We start from the raw sequence: 23,644 nt of genomic DNA, 5'->3' as shown, positions 1-23,644 counted from the left end.
CAGCTTACCCTAACAGAACCTTTGGGGAGCTTCCTCTCTTTAGCCTCAGTGCAGATGGCTTTTGCAGACGTGCGTAAGGAGGCAGCACAGTTTGCCTTTAGTTTTAGGTTACTGCAGGTCAGATGAAACAATGCACCAGAGATTTCCACTAGGTCTTTGACTTGTAGCAGCGGAGGCAAACGTAGGTGCAGACTGTGAGCAACATCGTCCATCTCGCACCTTTTTTTCAACCTGGTATCAATGTGCTACAGTGCTGGCTTGAAAAGAGAGAGAGAGAGAAAAAAATAATCGAAGTGAAGGCGTGAGCGGATGAGTAATGGAGGTAAACGTAGCTGCTGGCTTTCGTGGAGTGGCTTTGGAGCGCTGGCATGGGTCAAACTGAAGGGAAAAACTTGCTGAGCGAAAATAACTGCATACACTCGGTGCAATAAGTGTCAGTGTGTTGGAATGTTTTGGTTGGTTCGTTATTGTCCATTTCTATGTGCAGCATGTTGGAATGGATTTGGTTGTGTCAGCACAAAGTAAGGTTAGATAGGATGTGATGTCGCATCTAGAGAAGTCTGCGAGGCTGTTGAACTCTAAAACGCCCCTGAGCTTGCTATGCACCTTCATGTTCACCACTGTTTATATCACCAGAGATACCAAGTGAGAGAAAGAGAGAAAAAAAAGATAAACTAAAGAGGGAAATAAAAGAGTTGATTTTTTTTTTTCTCTGTGAGTTGTTCACAAGAGACGCTGTAGATGAGTCAGGGTATTGGTGTGTGCTCATGCCTGCATCGTACAGTTAATGTAGAACATCTAGGTCGATCTTTGAGAGTGCTTTTGGATGCACATGTGCTGTGATGCATGCAGACGACCAGGTATTGTGAGTTCCATATAAGCACGGAACGTATGTTCGGGGGTGATGGGAGATCTCAGTCAGCCATAGACGGTGGAGAACAAGAAAGCACACATATAGGATCAGAGCCTGAGGGGAATAAAAGACAAAAACCTGCTAAGAATCCTCTAGTAGGGCAACAGACATGCCCTACTAGGGAGGTGGGGGATGAGGGGTGGTCTGCAGGGAGGGTACTAAAGATGCAGCTATGTTTGCATCATAAAATGCTCTGTTAATATTTAATACTGCTTTGGTTTTGGTGTTTTTCCAACTTGGGTTAATGTTTTTTTATCAGTATTAATACATTATATAGAATTATACCTACGATGCTGCTGTATAAGTTTGAGACTGTTAAGTACTGCACTGCAGTCACCTCGGTTGGGGACCTGTGAACTGAGGGTAAATAAATGACTCGTACTGAGTCACTGAGTGCATTTCTTATTGATCCACTGCAACTAACCTTTTTCTCCCTGTCTCTTGTGCACAGCTTACCTCAATAGTCTGAAAACATCATTATAAAGATGAAAGAGGAATAGAATATCTTTCTGAAAAACGGCACAACCAGGTACTCTGCATATATCATTACTTTTACATGGCTTTAATAGGAGTTTGTCCATGCATCCATTTTATAAGACCGGACAATATTTCTGCATTACTTTTTTGTGGAAAAAAGTAAAGCACATAGGATGAAGCAGTAGTTTAAAAACGGAGTACCTAAAAGTAATCTACTTCAGGTTTGATCTGTCTAAGCGGCGACTAAACAATCCTTCAGTCTAGCACTGACAGGAAGTTTTGAGGCAGATGTCTTCAGCATTGTTAGTAGCTAGCAATTAGCAAGTCACTGTGTCAATAGGACAGCAAGTGAAATGGGAATATTTTTAGCTTTACAACCAGTCAGCACCTTGTGATCTTTCTCTGATTAGTGAAAACACCATACCGTGGCCCAGTCACGTCATGGTAACGAGACTTAAAGTGAACTAATCAAAGTTTCAGTAAGGCATCTAAGTTTAATTCAGAGCAAACACAATGGTCTAAGGAGCTATTTGAAAGGAACAATATTTTCCACTTGTTGACGCATGTTTACTTATCATTCAGGCTCAATTAGAGCCAGAGAGAGTACGACTTTGTTTTAGTCAATAACAGGAATGCTTCACGTAGTCCGTCATAGTTCCTCTTTTATGGTTTTTGAGTTTTCAACCTCTGGCTGTCATTGGAACATGCTAGAGTTGTTTTTGTAAACCAAGCCATGCTAACTATACTAGTAAATGTTAGCAATTATAGCATTTATTGCAGGTAGCATGGCTGTCACACATGTACAACATATAACCACTCTTAGGCATAAAAAAAGCCATAAAAAATATAAAAACTGAGATGGAAATTTTAGAAATGACACAACTGTACTTATAAATCTTTCCTTTCTTCATTTGTAACCAAGTGTTTTGAGGCAAGAAGTCTTTATTAGCCGAATGCATGACCGGGCCACTCAAGAAGTACCTCCTTTGCTACACCAAAATAAGAGTCTCAGATATAGAAACAAGAAGTCAAGCTTAAGGAACACCTGGAGTTTATAACAAAAACTTACAAACACCTCAAGGGACAACGTCATATGCTGAGAGCAACCTGATAAAATCTGAAAGAGAGACGTTAATTTACAACATTTTATTATTGTAAGATCAGGTGGCAAAAGATCTAGATTTTAGGACTCTCTATATCTCTATATCTCCCTGCATCCTCTTCCTTTTTTTAGGAGTGAGGTTTTTGTGTCAGGGGCTTTTTTAGACACACAGATTCTAACTCTACAGCATTTACTGAGATAAGGTCAGTGTGTGTGTGTGTTTTGTTTCTTTGAGGTCACCAGACTTTGCAAGTGGACCTTTCACTAAATTGTCTCTCTATGAAGTGTTTAGCTGCGTCCAATTGTGCTTTTTTCCAACTGTAACCATGCTAAACATTTACCTCATTCTTTCTCGTGCTTACATCAAAATTGTAGCCAATTGACCATAGACCGTCTGGAACGGTGTCGCAAATTGCTTTGACTCGGAAGCCGAGGCTCGCTCGAGTAAAGCCACCTCACTTTAGAGCTGTCACAGTCACAGTTTGTTTAGCTGCTTCTCTGCTGCATTTGAGGCACATGATGCAAGAGGATGTCAGACTCTTCTGTTTACCTCTCTCTGGAGCACTGTGGAGGAGTGTACGTGCGTTTGCGCGCGGTTCGTGTGTGTGCGCGGTAGGTGTGTGTGGGTGGCTGTTTGTGTTGAATGGGCATCCATATTCTTCTTTCATGGACAGAACTGCAATACAGAGGGGGGATGTTGGTGTGAATGTGTGAGTCTGTCTCCGAATCTTAGATAAATTTGATTTATCGTGGGTGCAGGAAGAGGTCATAAGGTTTGCAAGCGAGTGCGTGCGTGTGTCTGCGTGTGTGAGGGTGATTGGGTGTGTGTGCATGTTTGTGCCAGATTGTAGAACGGCGCGGCAGCTCAGGAAGTCAGCTTTGTAAGAAGTGCGTTTGACACACAGACGGAGACAGACAAACCAGACAGTGACCGACTCTTCTTTTCGCTTTGAGTGTTTCCTCTCAGAATAAACAGCTTCTTCATTTCCCACAGTTTCACAAGAGGCAGAAGATTGTAATGGTGGAGGTGGGGACCTTTCACAATCTCAAAAAGACGGGGAAAAGAAGAACTCATTTTTCAAGTGGAAAGAAAAAAAAAATTAAACCACACCACAAAAGTTTTTTTTTTCTTTTCTTTTTCTTGTCGTCTGAAAAACTGTCTCAGGTAATGTGCTGTACACATTACTCGGCGACAGGTTCCTTAATATTGTTCTGTCTGTGTGTGTTTGACTGTGCGTATGTGTTACGAGGATGAAGGCAGTGGACTTGAGCTGCATCCGGCGACCTCATCCCCCTCATCCTGACAGGATTACTGACACAGGATCCCCCTGCCCCCGGCAGAAATAGCACAGGCCCAAGGGCAATCCACCAGAATATGGGAACTTCCGTGGGCCTTACTGTTGTATAAGTGTATCTTGTGTGTGTGTGTGTGTGTTTTGTGTGTTATCTGTGTATTTACATGAGTATCAGCTCTATAAATGGAACTGCTTTGTTCTCAGATTCTCAGCGCTCGGTGGCTCAAACACAATTCATCACTTTGTTATAAGATTTTTTGTAATAGCTTTTTTTTAAAAAGTTACTCCCATCGTGTCATTCTGAAGAGAGAGGTAAACGACGACACCCCATCTTATTCCTCATATTACACCAGTTCTGTGTTGGACAAGATTCTATATTTCACTAAATCAAGAGCTTTACGGTTCTAAGTTGAAGACATATGAAGCACCACGTGTTTAGTTACACATCTGGTAGTCTGTCTTTAGAAAATGTTTTTTAAAAATCCAGGTATTTTCTAGAAAATCAAGTTCAAATTAATTAGTTTGTCTCAGTGCCAATAAAACTGTAACAGTGTTTGGAGTAAGCCAGTATTGAAGTCAAAGTGGGTTAAGATAAGACCTGTTTAGTTGGTGGCCTGTCTTTTGATAAAGAAAACTTTGTAGCTCTGATAAAAATGATTCCAGCCATTTAAAGCCCTGCTGCTGTTGTCTTTTGCCACACTTGCTGTAGTATCACCACTTTTCTGCTGGTATAAGATGATGATTAGTTTAGTTGAGCTTCAAGGCCTAGAAGACGGATTTTGTAATGATTATAACTTTTACTCAGTAAAACTTTGCAGAACAAACTAAAGTTTGACCACGTCTGTGATATAGTCAGAGGTTTTCTCAAGGATGAACTTTATCGAAATGGAAGTTGATGCGTACTCTGACAGAGAGATCAATGAAATCAATACTCATTTTTTTCACCATTCTGCCTTCAGCCATCCACACCCTGAGCTCATCTTTGGATCTGTCTCGGTCTATTTTGTGCCATGTCTCTGCTTTAACAAATGCTTAGTCTTTTCATACACTTGGGATTTTCTGACATGCATTTAGTCGATGCAACGCTTGACCCAACAACGTCCTGGACTGGTCATAGAGGGCACGACTTGCTGGAAGAATGTGTTTTGTTGCATTTTTCTATTTTCCTGACCATGCAATACTGCAATTGGGAATGTATTTTTGTATATAAACTGGATGTTTGTCTCGTAAAGTGACTTATACTTTTTCCTTCTCTATGCTGAAGAATACCATAAAGTGTAAATAGTTTTATGTAATTGGTAGCTAGCCTGGGGTCATTTGCTTAACAAACATGCAGCTTGTAGCTTTAAAACATCATTATTTCAGAAGGAGTAATGAGTGGTGCACCTTTTCCAGGCTGCTACTGCTGATGTTTTTCTTGACCAGAAATATTTCCAAAGAGCTGAAGTTGAATAGGCAGCAACAGGTGCTGAAACGTGGAAAGTTAGATCTCAGAGAAACCTAGAAATCAGTGCCATCAAGGCATGGCAAAAGAATGAGACCAGACGTAGTAGCCCATAGTTTTTTACATCTTGCTGAAAATTATTCCAGTGATTATGCAAAATTTTCAGTCTGTTTAAATAGCAGATTTAGGCAATCGTCAAGAAAAGCTTCATCTGCTTACCTAACTACTGTTTTTACAACGTCCCCAAACATTTTTATTTTTTTTAACCCAAATTGTTCACAGATTAGGCGTTGTAGGATTAAATTACCCAACACATGATGAAAGTGTTCTCTCTATTAATAGCTGTGTTCATGCAGAAAGTTTGTCCTTTCTGGACTGCAGCTATTCTCAGAGGAAATGTCTAGAGTGTTTTGAGGTAAAAGCATCAGCTGAGTGCATATTTAAGGGGGTTTTATCCCTAAAGGGAAGTGTTCTCTCCCTCCTGTTTTTTCTCTAACAGTGCAGTGCACATAAGCTGTAATTTGATGCCATTGGGCTTGTCATCTGATAGAGAAGTCCTCGCTTTTATAAGTAGAGGGATTCTGCTCTCTCGAGTCCTGTTCAGAAGTCTCCCAGAAGCATCTGAAAGACTTTATCTTGTTGCTCTTGCCAAGGAAAATACAGCTTATGAAATGGAAATTATGAGACCATTCACAGAGTGCCAGGAATTATACAAAAATAAAAAATAAAAAAGAGAGAGATTGTCAATGTCAGTACATCTAGAAGGGTGGACTGCGGGAAAACACTTATTGTCACAGAGGTGAGAGTAACAAACATCGTCAGCGGTGTTTACCTGGTATTGTCTGTCTTTGGCTGGAAAGCCATAAAAGGGGAACTCCGCCAGTTTCACATAAAGGTCACGCATCTCATTATGGGGAGTACTACTGCACTCAGCGTGTGAAAACAAATGCCGAGAACACTTTCTGTACCCCTGGAGAAAAGTTTACATGTCACATTATGATCTCTCGTGACATTCCCTGACTGCTGGAGACAATATTTCATATAAATCGCTGTCAAATTGCTTTGATACGAATGTGAAATATAAAACACTGATCTGACATGATGTGGAAGTGCAAACAAACCTATTAGTTGTGTCACAGGAAATATCTTTTCCTACATAATTGGGGTTTAATGCAAAAGGTTAAAACAAAGCAAGGTTCTTCAGTCTCTTGCTGCTTCTGAAGGGTCTCAGAGAAAGAACATTAAAGTCAGACATATTTTAAACTTGATTTAATACCCCTTGTAGTGCCTTTAAAAAGTAATCACACACCTTAACCTGTTTCAATATGTCATATTACAACTACAAATGTCAATGTAACCAAAAGGATACACAATTTTCAGAAATGTTCTGCAAATAAAAATCTGTAAATGTATTGTGCTTTTGTCTTCAGCCCCTATGATTTAGTTTATTGTGCAACTACCTCCTGCTGCGAGTACTGCTGCAATTCCTTCGACATATGTCTCTACCAGTTTTGCACGCAAGATACTCATATGGATTTAGGCCTGGGCTTTGACTTGGATATTCTAACTTGGTGTATTCTTTAATTGGTACCATTCTGTTGCAGCTCTGGCTGTATGTTTATATCTATCTTCCTGCTGAAAAGAGAACCTCCACCCCGATCTCAAGTTTTTGTCTCTTATTGTGTTTCTGCCGTAATGATCCTGTATTAATTATCCATCCACTTGGCTCCCTGTCTCAGCTGAATAGAATCAGCTGTGACACCCAATACTCAACAATCTGTACTTTTTTTCGGCCACATTTCCAAAATGCGAATGTTATTGATTGATCAAAAGACCCACCATGAGGTGTTTAAATTAGTTGATGACTTTGCCTGCACAACTTTATTCCTAATCTGTCTGCTGTGTGCCTTTGTCTTCATGAAGGTGCTTGTTCACTGATATTCTCTAGCAAAATCTCTGAAGCCTTCAGAAAACAACTGGAGATTAAATTGCACAGAGATACAATCTCTTTTTGAGGTTTGGTCACTTCTAAAGACACATAGCTTCACTGCTTTTTGTTTAGGGGGATGAATGCAATTACCCACCACAGTATTTCAGGTTTTATTTAGTAAGAAATAATTTATCATTTTCTTTCCATCTAACAGTTAGGAACTACTTTGAGTTCACTTATTACAAAAAAACCCCTTTCTACAGGCATTTTTCTGGTTGCTGTGTAATAAAATAAGGAAAAGTTTAAGTCCCATGAATATTTTTGCCTTGGACTATTCGTCTTATACCTTTTATACCTAAATTTGTTTGTACACAACCAATTGTTAAACCGTGCAACAATTTTTACCCCTTTTGGTGACGAAACTATGATTTAAAGGGATTTCTAAAAGCTAAAGCTCAGCAAGAGACCAACTAAAGCAAAAACTGAACATCAGTAAACATCCAAAAATGGCATTGGGCAACAAAAAGCTTATGCAAGATAAAAACAGAAACAGGAGCTATAGACATGAGGAGATAAAACATACAGGTGACAGTCTGAAGTCAGAAAACAACACAAGGGAAACAAACTAAAACCTTTCAGACCATGACAGTTTGTAGCAGAACAAATGTTTTATTTATGTGATGTAAGAAAGCCTTTGGCTTTGCAATACGGGGAAGAGCAGGTGCAAGACTCAAGTATGCTGAACCTTTGACCAAACCAAGTACCAGTTTTTGCCTCAGCGAAGTTATTCTTTAAGCTTTAACTCTGCAGGGAAGTCCAGTATTTGAATGGCAGGGTGAGACACGTGGGGCGGCGGGTAAACGTGAACCATGATCAGATTGAAAAGCAGATGTTTTTGTCCTTCTGTTGCTTTGGAGACAAAATCAGTCTAATTACATTTATTAAAAATGTATTTTACGATATCGACAAAAGTGCCATTCACAATGGTCTTCACTTTGTGACGGCAGAGTAATTGTGAATGTACTCAGCTTTTCTAGAAGTTCATGCGCTCAGCAACTGAAAAGAGAAGAAGTAGAGTAGTGAGCGGGTGAGCTAGCGGTTGTAGGCCAGTTATCAGGCCAATGTGTCACACCGGGGTGTCCAGGGGCTCAGAAGAGGGAAGTGAGCTGCTGCAAAGAGGCCAGCGACAGACAGTTCAAGCACAACACAGGAAATGCTCATCTCATATCACCCAACAACTCTCTGGTTTTTGTGCAATAGCATTAACATCTCTGTATAATGGTTTCTTCTAATTTTGTTCCGATTAAGTAGTTTTTATTTGCAGCTTTTTCTCTTGCTTTTTTTTCTTTTTGTTATGGGACCAGAAAGGGGTTGAGGGGTGGGGGGGTCTGTTGACATTCTTGCACTGTATGCTTTGCGCTCGACCAGGCCTTGGCTTAGCTCCATGTCCCCTCTCTTCCCACTCTCACTTCTTTGACTCCTACCCCCTCCTCCTGCTGTACCAGCCCCCTCCGAGCCCTTTCAACTCTCCTTGATTGCTCCCCCCACCCCCTACACCACTCTTGCCAGCAATTCTTCAACACGGCCCCCACCCTCGCTCGCTCCTTTTCCTATCACCTTCCCTAATCCGTACTCATGTATCGCCCTGAACTCGCTGCGGCCCACCCTTTCCCATCCCCTCTTCCGCCCCAGCTTGTGGCAGCAGGTCCGGCCTCTGTGACACAGATGCAAGCGGTTGCTGTGGGCACTCTACACAGGAACAAAGCATTGGCGGGGGCCCTTCTGTTGCGCCGGGTTTGTGCCGTTTCTGTGCATAAGTACATTCACATGAGAGCTAGAGATAAGAGGGGAAGCAGAGACAGTACAGTGCAGCCAGTTACTAAAGTCTGGTTTCAAGAGGTTGTTTAAGCCGTACTTTAATTTTGGCAAAAGTGTGTTTCATTTCTCTTACACGGGAACTTCCTAAAGCAGGATCATGCTTGCATGAACAAACAGTGATGTTCACCACCTGCTGCTTTTAATCTGGTTAGTTGCTTAAATAAACTCTTTTCTGTGTAATTCAGGTATAAACTAGCTTTCTTGTTCTGACAACGGAAGTGAACAAATCACTAAGCAGCCAAAACTCATATTTTATGATAATAAAGCCAACACGTGTGCACACTTGTATTCATCCTATTTTAATGTCAGCTATATTGTTAGAGTCAGAGAAATGCAGCCCTGCATGTCAGGTGATGATAACACACCAGCTCATCCACTGGCTGTTTAAATCAACAGAAGACTTCAAAACATTTCAGTAAATCATGTTGGATCACAGGTGTGCACTACACATACAACCTTCCATTATGGATCCGGTCACCTTAACCACATAGATCTCTAGAGACCATGGGATGGGTGCACTTTCAGATTATGCAGCTGGGATAGCAGAATCACAGGGTTGTGAATAAACCCACAGAATTCACCAGAACTACATGCACAAGATAAGCTTGAGGGTTTCCCCAAATCTGACTGAATAGAAGCAAACATCTTGTTCTTCCTTCTATACTCTGTTACTGTCTGAATTACATTTTGCTGATTGATGCACTTACATCAGACGGACACTGGTGGATCATCTGACCACCATAGACTGTCCTAATGCACTTTTTAGCACACTGAACCTGACAGGTCATCATGGTTAAGGGATTGCTACCACGTGCGGAAGATGAGGAGCATATTATAGGTTGGCAGACAACAATCCGAATTGTATGTCAGAACCTTTTTGCTGACCTTGAGACGTACAGAACATGCATATCGTGGAAAGAAGTGGTGCTCTTTAATAGGCTGGGGATCTCTCACCAGAAATTTTCCAGTGGCTTCTTTAAAACAAGTCTCATTGTTAGTGTTTTCTTATGCTGCTGGTGATTTGGATCTTGGCAAATCACCGTTATATTTTGTTGATTTATTTTAATGTGGTTCCTGTTAATTCTGGGTGGACCAAACTAGCAGAAAACTTGTAATCCTGCCTTACACAAGGCGCTTTGCTTAAAATTATTTAGTGGTGTTTCAGCTGCTGTCTGTCTCCTACACAGACATTTCTGTGGGTAGCATAGCAGGTAGAGGAGGTCACATGACACAGATAGTCAGATAGCAGCAGCAGCATCCAACACAGTCTCTGTTGTACTATCGACACCAGTGTAAAAGGCAAAATTTACCTGGATTGTGAAAAGAAAACACCAGATTTTGTTAAGATTTAAAAATAATGCTCACAGCCTTCAAAGTTGTGCACATAAAAATGGCACAATCATTATTTCTACCAGTAAATTCCAACACTACTGACCTAGAAATGCCTTGATCATCCCAGCCTGATTCGAGGCATCAGCCTGCAATGTCACTAACCTTAGCAGAAATACTTAAAAACCTCCTTGCATGGAGCAATTTTGCAGCTGACATCGCCACTGAGCCTCACCTGCTACCTTTAACTTCATTTTTTTCGTTCTTTACTATATTTGAGGGGAGAGCAAGGTTTGCTGGAGGGAGAAATGAGATGCCTCACTACTTCACTGCCCTTCTCTCTGCACCAACTCCCCCCACACACACCTGGGATGGCCATTTCATTTTGGAGTGGAGCAAATGGAAAGGTGATCTTAATCTACCCTGTTTCCTGCTACCTTTCCTCCCCACCCCCAACCTCTCTATCTCCCACACACAGCGCCTCACGTCGCTGATGGACAGCGACGTGAGGCGGTTGCCTGAGCCTGCCACTAGCACACACAAAAAATTGTGATATATAACACTGGACATGCACTGGTTTGTCGTCCTGTAGAAATTGTATCCATTTCAGCCTTTTTCCTATTTCAGTCTATGTGATTTGGGTTTCTCTGAAGGCAGAAATGATTCTTTTACAAGAGCAAAAGCTGTTGATTTCAAGATATTCGGGCCTCCTCTGTTACCTCGTTACGCAGTGTTGGGTTTCTCTTTACTGCTGTTAGCTCTTTGCAGTCACAAGCAGAGCTATGCAACTGCCATTGATTTCCTATGAATGGCCCTCTGCAGGCCAGTTCATTAGGAAGGTGCTTCAACGCCACTGGATTAACTGGACTTTCAGGTGCTAAGCATGTTGCTTTCAGGAAATGAGCATTGGTGATTTGGCAAAATAGGTTGGACATACAGCGCTAACATCAAAGCAAAAACTTTTTTCTGCTCTTGAAAATAAGTTTTGAGAAGTTTCCCTTTTAGAAAAACAAAACAAAAAACAATAAATGTACTTTTAAAAGTGAAAAACACTTTTAATCAGAGAAAAACAAATCCCACTTTCCGCCTGCCTGAACACACTCCCCCTTTTTATTTTCTCCTCAACACATGGCTTAAGGCTGGACTCAGGCTGCTGCTCCACCCGCCAACTGTTACTATGGCAACGCTATCTGGGCCTACCAAGACCTGAAGCCGAAGGACATCCTGGACAACAACACAATAGCGGCACAGCCAGGGTACCTGAGGGAGTTAGATGTGAGAGGCCAGCTCTGGTGGGGGTTTGAAGGGGTGGGTGGGGGTGGTTTGCTGCAGATTGAGGGAGTAAATCCGCCCTCTTTCTCTACCTCCGCTCACGCACAAATGGTCAGGATTAGCCTCCAGCTTGAAAATCTGAGAAGAAAAGGAACAATCTGTAGCTCTTGATTTTTTTTTTTTTTTTTGCTGCAACAGTTCTTTGGGACATCTTGGATGGCAAGAAATGACTTAAAAAATGTAAAAGAATACCAGAAGTTTCAAAAATGTGAGATGTTTAGTAATAACAAGAAGTTGCTTTAATTCTGTAAGGAGTTTATTATTTCTGGTGTTTTGTTTATTTATTTTGGATGTTTAAAATGTCCTCCTGTTTTAGTGTTAAATTGTTTTAGAAATGTGTTTTAACTTAGTTTTTGACAGGATGTACTTGTATTTTTATGCCATTACCATTACATTACTTGAAAACGGGTCTCCAAACAACAATATTATTGTTTATCACAATAACTTATGAGAAAATTTATCATGCAGCAAAAATTGTTATCATGACAGGCCTAGATGGAGCTAAGTCCCAAACCTCTCAGACACAATTAATCAGTGTTCAGTCTGAGACACTGTACAGTAGAGTGGAGAGTTAGAGTCTGAGAATGCTTGGAAGCATTTATCACTTTCCTTCCACTTCACCATTCTGCAGTCATTCGCGTTGGACTTCTACTTGAAATCTCAAGAAAACGCCAGAAGTTTAACGTATGAAAATCTTCAATGCAACGCGCCGCATACAAACAGCTTAAACACTCTATCACTAGTTTTACATTCGTGATCGCAATGATCTCGTTTGCTGCTTATTCCAAAGGCCGAGATGCAAACTCTGTCTGGTGGTGCCAGCAGCGGAGAGTAATAGAGATGTTTAGAGTCTATTTGTCTTGCTTGCATTCCTCCATGTAGCACTGCTAAAATAATAAGAGGGAGGGTTACCTTAGGTCGGCTCCAGCTGAGGGGATACGGCGCACGCATTGTTGTCATTGGCTCCATCTGAGTATCCCTCTTAAAGCTGCAGCGTGGAACTGAGGAGGCGGGTTGGGCTGCCTGCTTTAAATAACGTGACTAGGCAGAAGGGATGAAGTGATGTGCAAATATTGTGATTGTGTGTCTTATGCTTTTGAGTTTTACAAAGGAAAGTTTTTATTGTATGTAGCCATTATTTTCTTTTTCTTAGTGGACTCTGCTTCTGTTGTCAGTGCATCAGTTTGTATTCCAAAAATGTCTTGAGAGGTTTGTAATCAGTGTTATTGCATAAGCCTCACACCAGCAAACAAGGACATTAAGAATGCCCCACTGCGTGCGTACCGGCTTTCCACAGTTTGTGCTCATCTTTGGTGTAATGACTTTCAACCCGAATTCATTCCTATTTAAAAACGTGCCCACTTCCCATTGGGTGCAGGCACTACATTGTAGATGTCCGTGTGTGAATAACTGAGTGTGGGACCTGCTTAGTCACACCAAAACACCCGTCTTACACCTCCTCTGTGTTCCTTCGCAGGCAGCCTAAGAAACAGGATGTTAATGCTTGACGGAATGCCTGCAGTCCGAGTCAAAGTCGAGCCCCTGGAATCGGAACAAGGGGTAAGAGAGCAGTTATTTTCCAGACAATTCCTCTTTTTCTTTTTTTTTCTTCTTCTTGTTCTTCTTCTTCTTCTTCTCTGCTTTCCTTTTCTTCTCTTCGTCCTCCTGGCAGTGGGCTGTTAATCACTCCCAGGCCTGAGCTAGTGAGTTTGGGGGCTACAAGGAGTGGTTGGGGAGCATGGTGGTAGGCAGAGGGAAGAGAGACGAACCATGGGGAGAGGAGGAGAACCACAGCTGGAGGAGGAATGCAGTGGGGTCTTTTTGGGAGGTGACTGGGGCCAACAGAGTCCATGCAAGCAGGGGGGGAGTGTTAGGGTGGGGGATCAGTGCACAGATGTAGTCACTGCTCTGGGGAGGAGGGTTAGCATGGGAAACTCCAAATCTTATCTGGCTTTGTTTGTTCCTGCATCTTTACGTCGTTCAGTTTCCCTTCATTCCTCTTTTGCCGGGCTCTCTTACAAACACATAACTAATATCTGTTTAATACAAATTTGTCCCACAGAGAGGGTTCTTTTTACTACAAGCCTTCCAAGTGACGGTGATGAAGTTTGTTAATGTTCTACACCTTCTCTATAATCCTTAAATGTAAAACTTCAGAATGTCAAGCAAGATCTATGCATAGATAGTAAAATAAGTCAGTAACGCAAAACCGACGACCTGATGAAGGCTTTTTCTATTTGGCATGTAGTATGACTCCCTTATGCACAATTTACTCCACCTAAATGTTTCCTGTAACTGTTGATCGGTCCTGGGTATCAGCTTGAAAGAATTTGAGCTCATTCATCCATGCCGACCCCCTTCCAGTCATAACACAAATTGCTCACATCAACTTACTCCCCAGCATTTCTGTGGGACTAAGTTCGGGTATCCTAACTGGTAATTTCAAAACATTAATGGTATTTGTGTTTGGGTCAATTGCTGCATTTCCTTTGACCATAAAATTGTGTAAGTTGGAATTACAAAAATAAATGATTAGTGGAAGTAAGGCGATTTTTGAAAATACCCAAAGTTTTTGCATTAGGATGAGGTGATTTTTCAGCTGTATTGAAATTAGTGTATTTCACAAAACTGCAATTTCAACACTTTTTTCACATCACGAGTCATGTGATTCACAACCAGATATTACTACTGGCGGAAAAAATAAAGAAGACAACAGGAAGTGGTAGGAGAATGATAGAGTGGCATGCTTCTTACTGACATACTGTGTGAACAAGCTTATTCACATGTGATTTTAAAGGTGTTTCTTATTTAATGGACACACAGCAATTCGACATTAGTGGAATATCAACATCAATATCAATATTTTGCGCACATTCATAAAGGAAACACAAATGCTGTCTTGATGTATTACAAACTTCTTAACTAGATTCAGATAGTGCCGTAGTTTTGTTCTACCAAAACTTCCTGGAGAATATGCAGCAAATCAAACGCCAACCACAATACCAACCATGCACTTCTGCAAAACTAACGTGTCTTAAACAATAAAAGTTCTATTAGGTACTCATCTGTCCAGAAAATTCTTCCAGCATTGCTTTTGAGTCTTGTCTGATTTTCCAAAAACTACAAATGGGGCAACAGTGACGTTTTCTAGAAAACTTTGTTTCCTTCTGCCCCACCATCGATGCATATGAAAAAGATAATTAAGGTTTTTTAAAATGAGGTTATGTTATGTAAGCTACAACCTACCCACTGTAGACAGCTCTCTTGGCATTTTTATTTTTTTTTAGATCCAGATTGTTTGGATTTGGAAGCAGACCCTAATAGCAAGTCTGACACCTGGACCAAAACAGACTCCCTGAACCTTTTTACTGCCATCAGGTTTACATTGGGTGGTTATTAATAAAAAACATTACGATTATTTAAACAGGAATTAAGGTAGGAGGAATGATCCAATAAACATTCAATGGGAAAGAAAATGTAAAGCATATCCGATTAAAGTAGATGTCTGATTTAGGGGTATAAATGTAAAAGACTTAAACGAAATACTATAGTACTTTAAGTAATTTTAAAACACTTTCTAAGTTCTCTTTTCAGTATGTGTTTCTGACTGGTGTCACACCACCTCCTATCTTTAGTTCCTGTGCAAGTAATCTTCTTGAAACTCTGGATTTTCACTGGTTTAAGACATCTAGTAAGTTATCTACTGGTAAAATGGTAACTCCTTAAAATGTTTCAACCAAAAATATCCGGAACTTCCACTTTAAGTGTTCTCTCCATGTCGGTTTTAACATTAATGTTAGCTGCTAGTGATGCTAAAACATCCAAAGATTCCCCCGCTCTCTCAACAAAACCAATTTGGTATCTTACTAATAGAAAGTTCATATTGAAATGGCCGTCTAAATCATCCCAAATACTTACTTTGCCAACATTTTTTCCGCTTTTGGCTCATAAAATTGCAATGACTTGTGACCCCAACTATCACTGGTTCAAGGATAGAAGCATGATACTACGCTAATTAAGAAAGGGAACAATGACAAGACTAACAGACTCCACAACCACAACCATCGACCTAGTTTTAGCCACTTAGGGTTTCTCTTTTTATCTCTTGTAATAATTATGGCAAAATATGCTCTTAGCAACAATATTAAAGTGTCTGAGGATCCAAATTGGGAGGCGGCAACCCTAACTTAGGGAACCACTGGGATGGAGAACAAAGAAAATCTGCTGATGGGTATATTATGCAGAAATTCTATCACAGGTTTTCAGCTGCCAAGGTACATATTGTGTTATTTCTCAGCATGTACTGCCTTTAGCTTTGCTTTTATGGCTCACGTACTGTACAGTATCCATGCTCTCTGCTCTGACATACCTAGAAATGAAGTGGTCTTGTTATTGTGAAGCTGTTGCTTGGTAACCAGGCCTGTGTGGCTCTGTGTTGCTGCCACAGCTGTGTTCAGTGGGTGCAGACCACTTAATATTTGTAATCGTGATAAATTAGTGTTCAGACTTGATCGATTTACCTTCATAAAATATCAATCTGGAGATAGAGGCTGCTGCCTGTCTCCAGGGGTCTCTGGGCGACAGGCGAGGTACATCCTGGACAGGTTGCCAGTCCATCACAGGGTATATAAATGATATTTTTACTCTTGATTTATAACCAACAGATTTCTATGGAAGAACATTGTAGCGCTAGACGAATGCCGTCTTCTGATAAACCCTCGGGTTATCGCGGATTTGGAGGAAAATTGTTTGGTTGTAGGGGTCCCGATTGTTGATAAGAAATTCATCTGCCTCCGCACATCTGAGAAGTTGAGAAAAGAGTGCAGCAGGTGGTTGCTTTCCTGGGTGTCCTGCTCTCAGCTGTGGCTCAAGGCTTTGAGAGCTGTGCTCCTGTGTCGGTACCTAATACCTGGGGTTTGAAGTCATTCTCCCTTCAGTGATGTCAGTCACAGACAGGATGTGAGCGCCGCAGCCCACACAGCTTTGAAGTGCTCTGAGATCCAATCTCGCCCTAACAGACTGAGCTTCCCCTTTAGATGGCAGACACAGACAGTTCAGACTGCTGCAGAAATGTGGTCTTCATTTGAGTGGCACGGGGCCAAGCCTTTGCTGGAAATGGTCTGCCTCGTTAGACGATTCGCCTGCAAGGGGCTGGAAAATCTGCCCGGCAAACCGGTATCCCCTAATAAAGACAATGCGTGAGGACAGAGGCAGACGGGCAGGTTGGGCGTATGTGTGCAGGGCCGAGCTTTGCACTTATGTGTGTTTTGCATCTGTCAAATTGAGACTGGAGGTGGCTTCAGTTTTTCCATTTCTGTCGGTTAAGAGTTGTTTGTGAACCAAGCCCCAAAAAGCACCAGTTTCTGGTTTGTGTAACACAGCATTGCTATTGTTTACATACACTATGCAAGTGACATGGAAAATGCTCTCAGTACTCGCTGTTGTTCAATCTTTCATAACAGCAGAAATGACTCTAAACCTCAAGAATAAGTAGTAAACGAAAGAAATAAACAGCCAGACTTTGTTAGTCACAGTAGAGCCCCATAGGGAAGCAGGACGGACACTTTTTCAGAGAACCCAGTTGAATTTTAACGTGCATGTTATTTGCTTGATTTCACTTAAACAGAGTTACCGCTGCATTGATTTTTTTTTTCAGTTTCACTGCTTCACTTTATATAAGGCAAACTCAGCCTTGCCCAATATGTCCATTTATGGTCCTAAACCAGGAATGTTTCTTTTTCTTTCTCATTTTAGTTCATGATTAACAAATACAGCCTACTGTCTTTCACTATTTTATCTTGGTGAAGCAGCTTTATCCCCAAAACAGATAAGACTGCATGACATACAGTAGCTTAAGAAGGTTCACCGCTTGGGAAGATTACCTTGGAAATTTGTTGGAGTTGGTCCTGTCAATTTGTATTTGTATTGTAAAACAAACAAAATAACCCCCAAAACACAACATTAATACCATAATGTTATTAATGGCAAACTGAAATCGGTTGACAATTGTAGTTCCTGGTAGGAAGGAAGTGAACAAAAGTGGAGATGCACTAATCACAAATCTGTGACAAATTTGTGATTTGTGGTTTTTGTAAAGCTTTGACTTACTTAGATCGGTTTTATCCAGTTCTAGTTTTTTTAAGAGCTATGATCTAAGAACTTGTGGGAGTAGCATTCAAAGGGTTATTTTTTTTAATTTTCCTGCTGTTAATTATTATTCTACAAGCAGAGACAATGTCACACTGTGTGTGAGAGACCAGCCTTTATAATAGGCTTTATTAGACTCTTATAAGAACTGTTAGTATAGTTAGCGTTACTAAAACAACAACCATTATTTATATTCCCAAGGTTATGCAGACCTATAACCCTAATTCAAAAAGTAGTCACCATTTCCAAATCGAACATGTTTCCTGACAAGTAGACATGATAAAGCTAAGCAAGTTTGTTATATTACATTCACCCTTCCCGTTATCTGCTGAATGTCTTGCTCTCTCTTACAGCCTTATTGAAGTATTCTTACCTTTGACTTAATTTAAAGAAACCTCTGCACTGCTGGAAATAGCCAACTTTGAGCCCTTTTTACTCAGTAGTGGTGTCCGTAATGAGGAGTCTTGCTGTCAGGGCTCCCTGTTAGCGGGCAAATAATGTGTTAATTGACTGGGAAAAGATAATCCTGTTTAGAATCTTTGCTGACCAGCTGTTCAACAGTTAAAGCCAGTCAAGGCGATTCACTGTCTGATTCAAGTCGTTTACCAATTTGAAACTAAAGCATTGAAATAAATTGTCATTGCAGAAACTTGGTGCTACCAAGATGGCGCCATTGCAGCATTTCTATAGTAATGACTTTTGCAGATTTTGTTGCCACGTTACCATCGTCATCACTGTATGTGGATGACCAGACCAACCTGGGTCCTCATCCAGATCTGTTTGCCACAAAGCGGCTTATTGATTTGCTTATAGTCATATCCTGACTTATGAAGATCATCTGCTTTATGTGAAGAGCATGTTCTCTGAACTTTCCCATTTTGAAAAGTGAATGAAAGGTATGGAGCCCTGTTCCATGTTATACCTATAGCTTGGGGAAGCAGGGAATCAGTGATTAATGAAAGGAAACTGAAAATGGCACAAATTGAATAAAATCCTTTAGTTTATTTATCTTTGAATATTATTTTTGGTGCCAGTGTTTGCATAAACAGTCATTTCTTAAAGTTGCATTTTTCTCCCCATTAGATAACTGGACTCAAATTACAGGCTGGATTTTTCAAAGTTTTTGCATGGGAGATTAATGACAGTGCAATTCTAGTGAGTACTGTAATTTTTCCGCAGTACAGTGAAAATGTTGATATAATGTTGCAATAACTTCCTATAAATTAGTAAATATTTCAAAACAGCCCGATAGTCAGTCTTTCTGCATGTGACACATGCGCAGTATTCATTCGCAGAGAGTATATTCATTACAGTTTTTCTAAAGTAAGTATGAAGAAAGTTCATTTGTAGAGTTTATTTACAGCTGAATTGTAGGTGACCTACAGCAAGTTGGGTCGTAATATGCCTGGATCTGTAAGGCTGCCAACTGTCTTTCATTATGTTCCTGTGTGACTGAACCAATAACTCAAAACTCTGTTTCCTTTTGTTTTTATTCATTTCAGTGGCCCCAGTTACACAAATTGCTTGTTTAAGAACTGCTTGGAGTTTTAGATGATTTCCAAAGCTTAATTATAGCAGCTGTGCTGTTGCTGTAATTTTTCCATCCTAAGCACTTACAAATTTGTCCTATTGAAATTTAGGCCTGTATTTGAAGTTGATCTAATTATAAGGAGTGCCTTATTAAAAGGGGGTTTGTTCTCTCACTCAAACCTTCATTGATGTTCTGTTTTTCTGAGCGTGACCTCTCAAAGGAAGAGTCTGCTCCACCCATTATAACTTAATAACTATTTGCTATAAATGGTCAACTTCTTCGGAGGAGCCTCTGACTGAACTGCACTGCTAAGAGAGAAGTTCTGCATAGGAGAAGAAGAGCTATGCTGTCTGATTTTAAGTTTAACATTGTTTATGTTGTTCTTCTTGCAGAATAGCCCAACATAAAGTCAAGTAAATGTGGTTCCATTTAGAAAGTGCATTGTGGGTGGTAAATATGAACCAGACCGTCATGTACTCTGAATCTCGACCTGACAGCAGTGGCCCTGAGCTGAACCCCACAAAGGTCCTGAGGCTATCGGAGGGCAGATTTCAGAGGGCACCATTTGTTTTACAACTTGGGACAAGTTATGCAGCAAGAAGCTCCAGCAATTCCTTCCGGCTGAAAAGTGACTGGTGAAATATAAAAATCTGCACTATTAGTGCAGATCCTTGCAAAAGTATTCACATCTCTTGAACTTTTCCACATTTTGGTACATCACAATCACACACTTCAATGTATTTTATTGGGATTTTATGTCATTAGGCCAACAAAACTGCTACATAACTAGTAGCAAGTAGTGTATTCCATAGAAAAGGAAGCAAAGGATACACAATTTTCAACATTTGTTGACAACTGGGTAGATTTCCCACAGATGTCACAATGCCCTATAATAAAAAATACAATAATAAACACAATAATAAAATTCTGAAACGTAAAGTGTGGCAGGCTGCAAATTTACCCAGATATAGCTGCCCACTTAAAATGAAAGGCTGAACCAAGACAGATAGCATTGATGAGAGACGTTCCAGCAGGAAAATGACCTTAAATATACACCCAGAACTAAAGTGTTTAAAAATCACAGCACGCTCAATCAAGGACCTAATTCATATTAAGAACGTCAAATGCCACTGGTGATGGCATTTGACAAAATGTAATGTTTATTGCTTGTTTCATAGTTTACGACTGTATGATGTTTTATGATATGAAGCACTTTGAACTGCCTTGTTGACTTGACTCAAAAACTGTTGCAGACCACTGAGCTTGATATGTTGAGCTAATAACAATTGGCAAAGGTTTTAATATCCTGATGTACAGTGGCAGTGTAGACTTTCCCCAAAACACTATTGCTGTAATCAGCCCTTATTAGATGTTAATTTTGAAAAAAAGAGAAACATCTCAAAGATGCCTTCTTTTTCTTCTAGTATCATATAGAATCCCAATAAAATACATTGAAGTTCATGATTTTAAGAAAAATGTCAATAGTTGTGCAAGTGAGTAATGCATAAAAAATGCAGACACATCCACCAACGCTATCAAAAGAATGTGTAATTCACCACAAGAATAAGTCATAACATTGTCTACGAAGAAAGAAGCGTGAGTCTAAAAAAGAAAGAACAGGCTCAAAATACTCAAGGCAAGGATTATGCTGCTGTTACAAATTTTGAAAAGTTTTTTAGTTTAAGACGTCACACAGCTTCTATATCGAACAATGTGAATTAAGACTTTTAGTTGCATCAGACTTGGAGGAAATGAATGCGTTTCCTCACCAAAACTGTGATGCAAAAGGAGGGGCTAAAGCGTCTGGAATTTTATAGGAACAAATAAAAACACAGTGGGCATTGCGCTTGGATTAAAACCGTTCCCTGAAGCGGCCGTGTCGCAATCTGCTCGGTGTTAAGTCAAAGATGTGCAGTGGGCTCTTTCGAGCCACCAGCGTTGGCCTTTGGAGGCCCTTCGCCTGAGAGACGCAGAGAAACGGTCAGGAAATTGAGCCCATATGATGTTTTTCCACAGTCGAAAAGGGGAGATTTAGGAGAGATACGTGGGTAGCCAAGAGAGCTGCATTTGAGTGGGAGTCATGGAAAACAGGAGGAAGAGGGAGAGAGCTCGGCCCACGCCAAGAGAAAAGAAAGACTAGAGGAGGCGAGCGTGAGCGACACTATCTTTCCTCTTGCATTTTATCTTGCTTGAGTTAATGCTGCTCCTTTCTATATAAATGTCACCGCATATCCCTCTCCTGACATCTCTAACATGCTGAGTAATTATTTCTGGAGAGGGAATATCGGCAGAAACAATTATCTTTGACCCTAATTCGTTAATGTGCACCTTTTTTGGCCTCACCGATGGGTGAGAGATTAGATTTCAGCTGGCTTTTTTTGCCGACAGTTTCGCTTGTTTGTTTCTTCCCTCCTGTGTGTCACAGGTTAATGCATTTTTACGGCTCTGAAATAACAAAACTCTTAACGTCCTTTTTGTTTTTACTCCCACAGTCACCTAAAGTTCGCCCTTACTCTGCGATGGATGGCGTCCCCTTCTTCCTCAGCAGAGTAAAGTCGGAACCCCCCGAGGATCTGCTCGCCCATGACCTCCACTTCCACACGCAGACAGAACCTGTGGACCTGTCAATCAACAAGCCCCGCCCCTCCTCCTTGTCTACCACCACCGCTAGTATAACCTCCTCGTCGTCGCCCCCCCACAGATCCGCCTTCTCCCCGTCTTCGTTGTCGTCCTCCTCGTCCTCCTCGTCTTCTCCGTCAGTTATTACCTCGGCTTCCTCGGTGCTCACGCCGGGCCCCCTGGTAGCCCCCGGAAGCGGGGTGAGAGGTCAGCCGTATTTGCACATCCTGCAGTCCGTGCCGCCGCCTCCGTCCAGTCCCCTGAGCCTGCAGGGAGCCGGGAAGCTGGCCGGCCATGTTCACCGCATCCCAGTTGTGGTGCAGTCACTGCCCCTCATGTACACCACTGCAGTGCGATCGCCTTCCAGCCTCAACAACGCTATCATGCTGCCTCTATTGGAAGGGGCCAAAAGCCAGGGCAAAGGTGAGACCATGCTCTTAGGATTTACTACATATTCATGAGGAAGACTTTGTTCTTTTTAGAGTATAAGAAAAAAAAATTCCTGTGGTTTCCTTGCAGTTATGTAATCAGAGACCCCAGAAAAGAAAAAAAAGAGAGTTTCAGATTTTGTTCTACCTGATTATTAAATATTTATCGACTTGGTGAAACATTAATGCAGTGCAGTGTAGAAATTTTAAAGCATCCCTAATTTCTTTCCACTTTGGTTCCAAGAAGCAAACATCCTTGTAAACTTTTAGCACTGAGTCAATATAGGTTGAGTCTCGACCAGTTTCTTCAGGCTCTTTTAAGGGCTTTCAAAGTACGTGGTTCAACCTTGGCTGCTTTTTCCCCTCAATCACAAAATGTTATTGCAGAGAATTTTGATTTGTTGCAATAAAGCCTCACCTCATGGACGCAAATAAAAAAAGAAGTGGTGACTCACTTAAGACATTTGCATAAAAATGTCCTAGCTTTTTTGCAAAAGCTTCAACCACCAGCTTTCAAAGTGACTACACTTTGAAAGAGACAGTCGACCGTATATAAAAGTGCTTGTGGCAAAATGTGTGAAGAGCTTTAAAATAAATGAATTCATTCTTGCAGTGGCACAATCCCACACTGTATTTTTTTTAAATCCTACTTTAACCTGTAGATATGCATTCAGTCTGTTGAACCCTCTCTTTGTTGATTTGGTCATATATTTTGGATTATTGTTGATTTGGTCACATCTTTTGGATTATTATGCTATTGATGAACCCAGTAATGACCCATATTCACATTCCTAGCAACAAGATTTTCATTTCAGATCAGTAAATCTGAAAAGGTTCCGAGGGTCTTTGGAATACAAACAGGCCCACAGGATCACAGATCCTTTGCCATACTTGAAAGAGACCAGAGATGGGGTTTTTTTTTCACATGTTCATTCTTTGTTTTATAGCAGACCTTCCTGGAGTGTTTATTGTTGAAAAAATGTATTATTTTTAGTCCCATCTTACCAAGACATACTGCCCCAATGAAAGTTCCAGTAGAGTTTAGCAAACTTCACATGTTTTCGTTTGCAATGGTAGGTCAGAAAAGGGCGTTATTTTGACAAGACATTGACTGCACTAAAGGCAGAGCGCCACAGCCAAGCATATAAAAGGAAAGCTTAGTGGAAGGAAAAAGGGTTGCAGATAAAGATGGACAAAAGATGAGTTAAATGTGAACCAA

At 40.9% G+C, this 23,644-nt stretch overlaps 1 protein-coding gene across 3 annotated transcripts in view; it reads left to right on the top strand.

The window, feature by feature from the left end:
• klf12 (Kruppel like factor 12) overlaps nucleotides 1-23,644 on the top strand; it is a 51,509-nt gene that overhangs the window by 6,792 nt on the left and 21,073 nt on the right. For 2 of the 3 annotated variants that reach the window (XM_023337177.1, XM_005798021.2), the window contains 2 exons: nucleotides 13,178-13,260; nucleotides 21,871-22,420. In XM_023337177.1, coding sequence (XP_023192945.1) covers nucleotides 13,195-13,260; nucleotides 21,871-22,420 — 616 coding nt within the window. In that variant the 5' untranslated portion in view covers nucleotides 13,178-13,194. Of the gene's footprint in view, nucleotides 1-13,177; nucleotides 13,261-21,259; nucleotides 21,530-21,870; nucleotides 22,421-23,644 lie in introns of those variants that run through there. The other variant, XM_023337178.1, reaches the window with a different exon arrangement.

This window comes from Xiphophorus maculatus, chromosome 7 (assembly GCF_002775205.1).
Source record: "Xiphophorus maculatus strain JP 163 A chromosome 7, X_maculatus-5.0-male, whole genome shotgun sequence".
Classification (NCBI taxonomy): Eukaryota; Metazoa; Chordata; class Actinopteri; order Cyprinodontiformes; family Poeciliidae; genus Xiphophorus; species Xiphophorus maculatus.
This window is presented reverse-complemented; position numbering and strand designations above follow the sequence as displayed.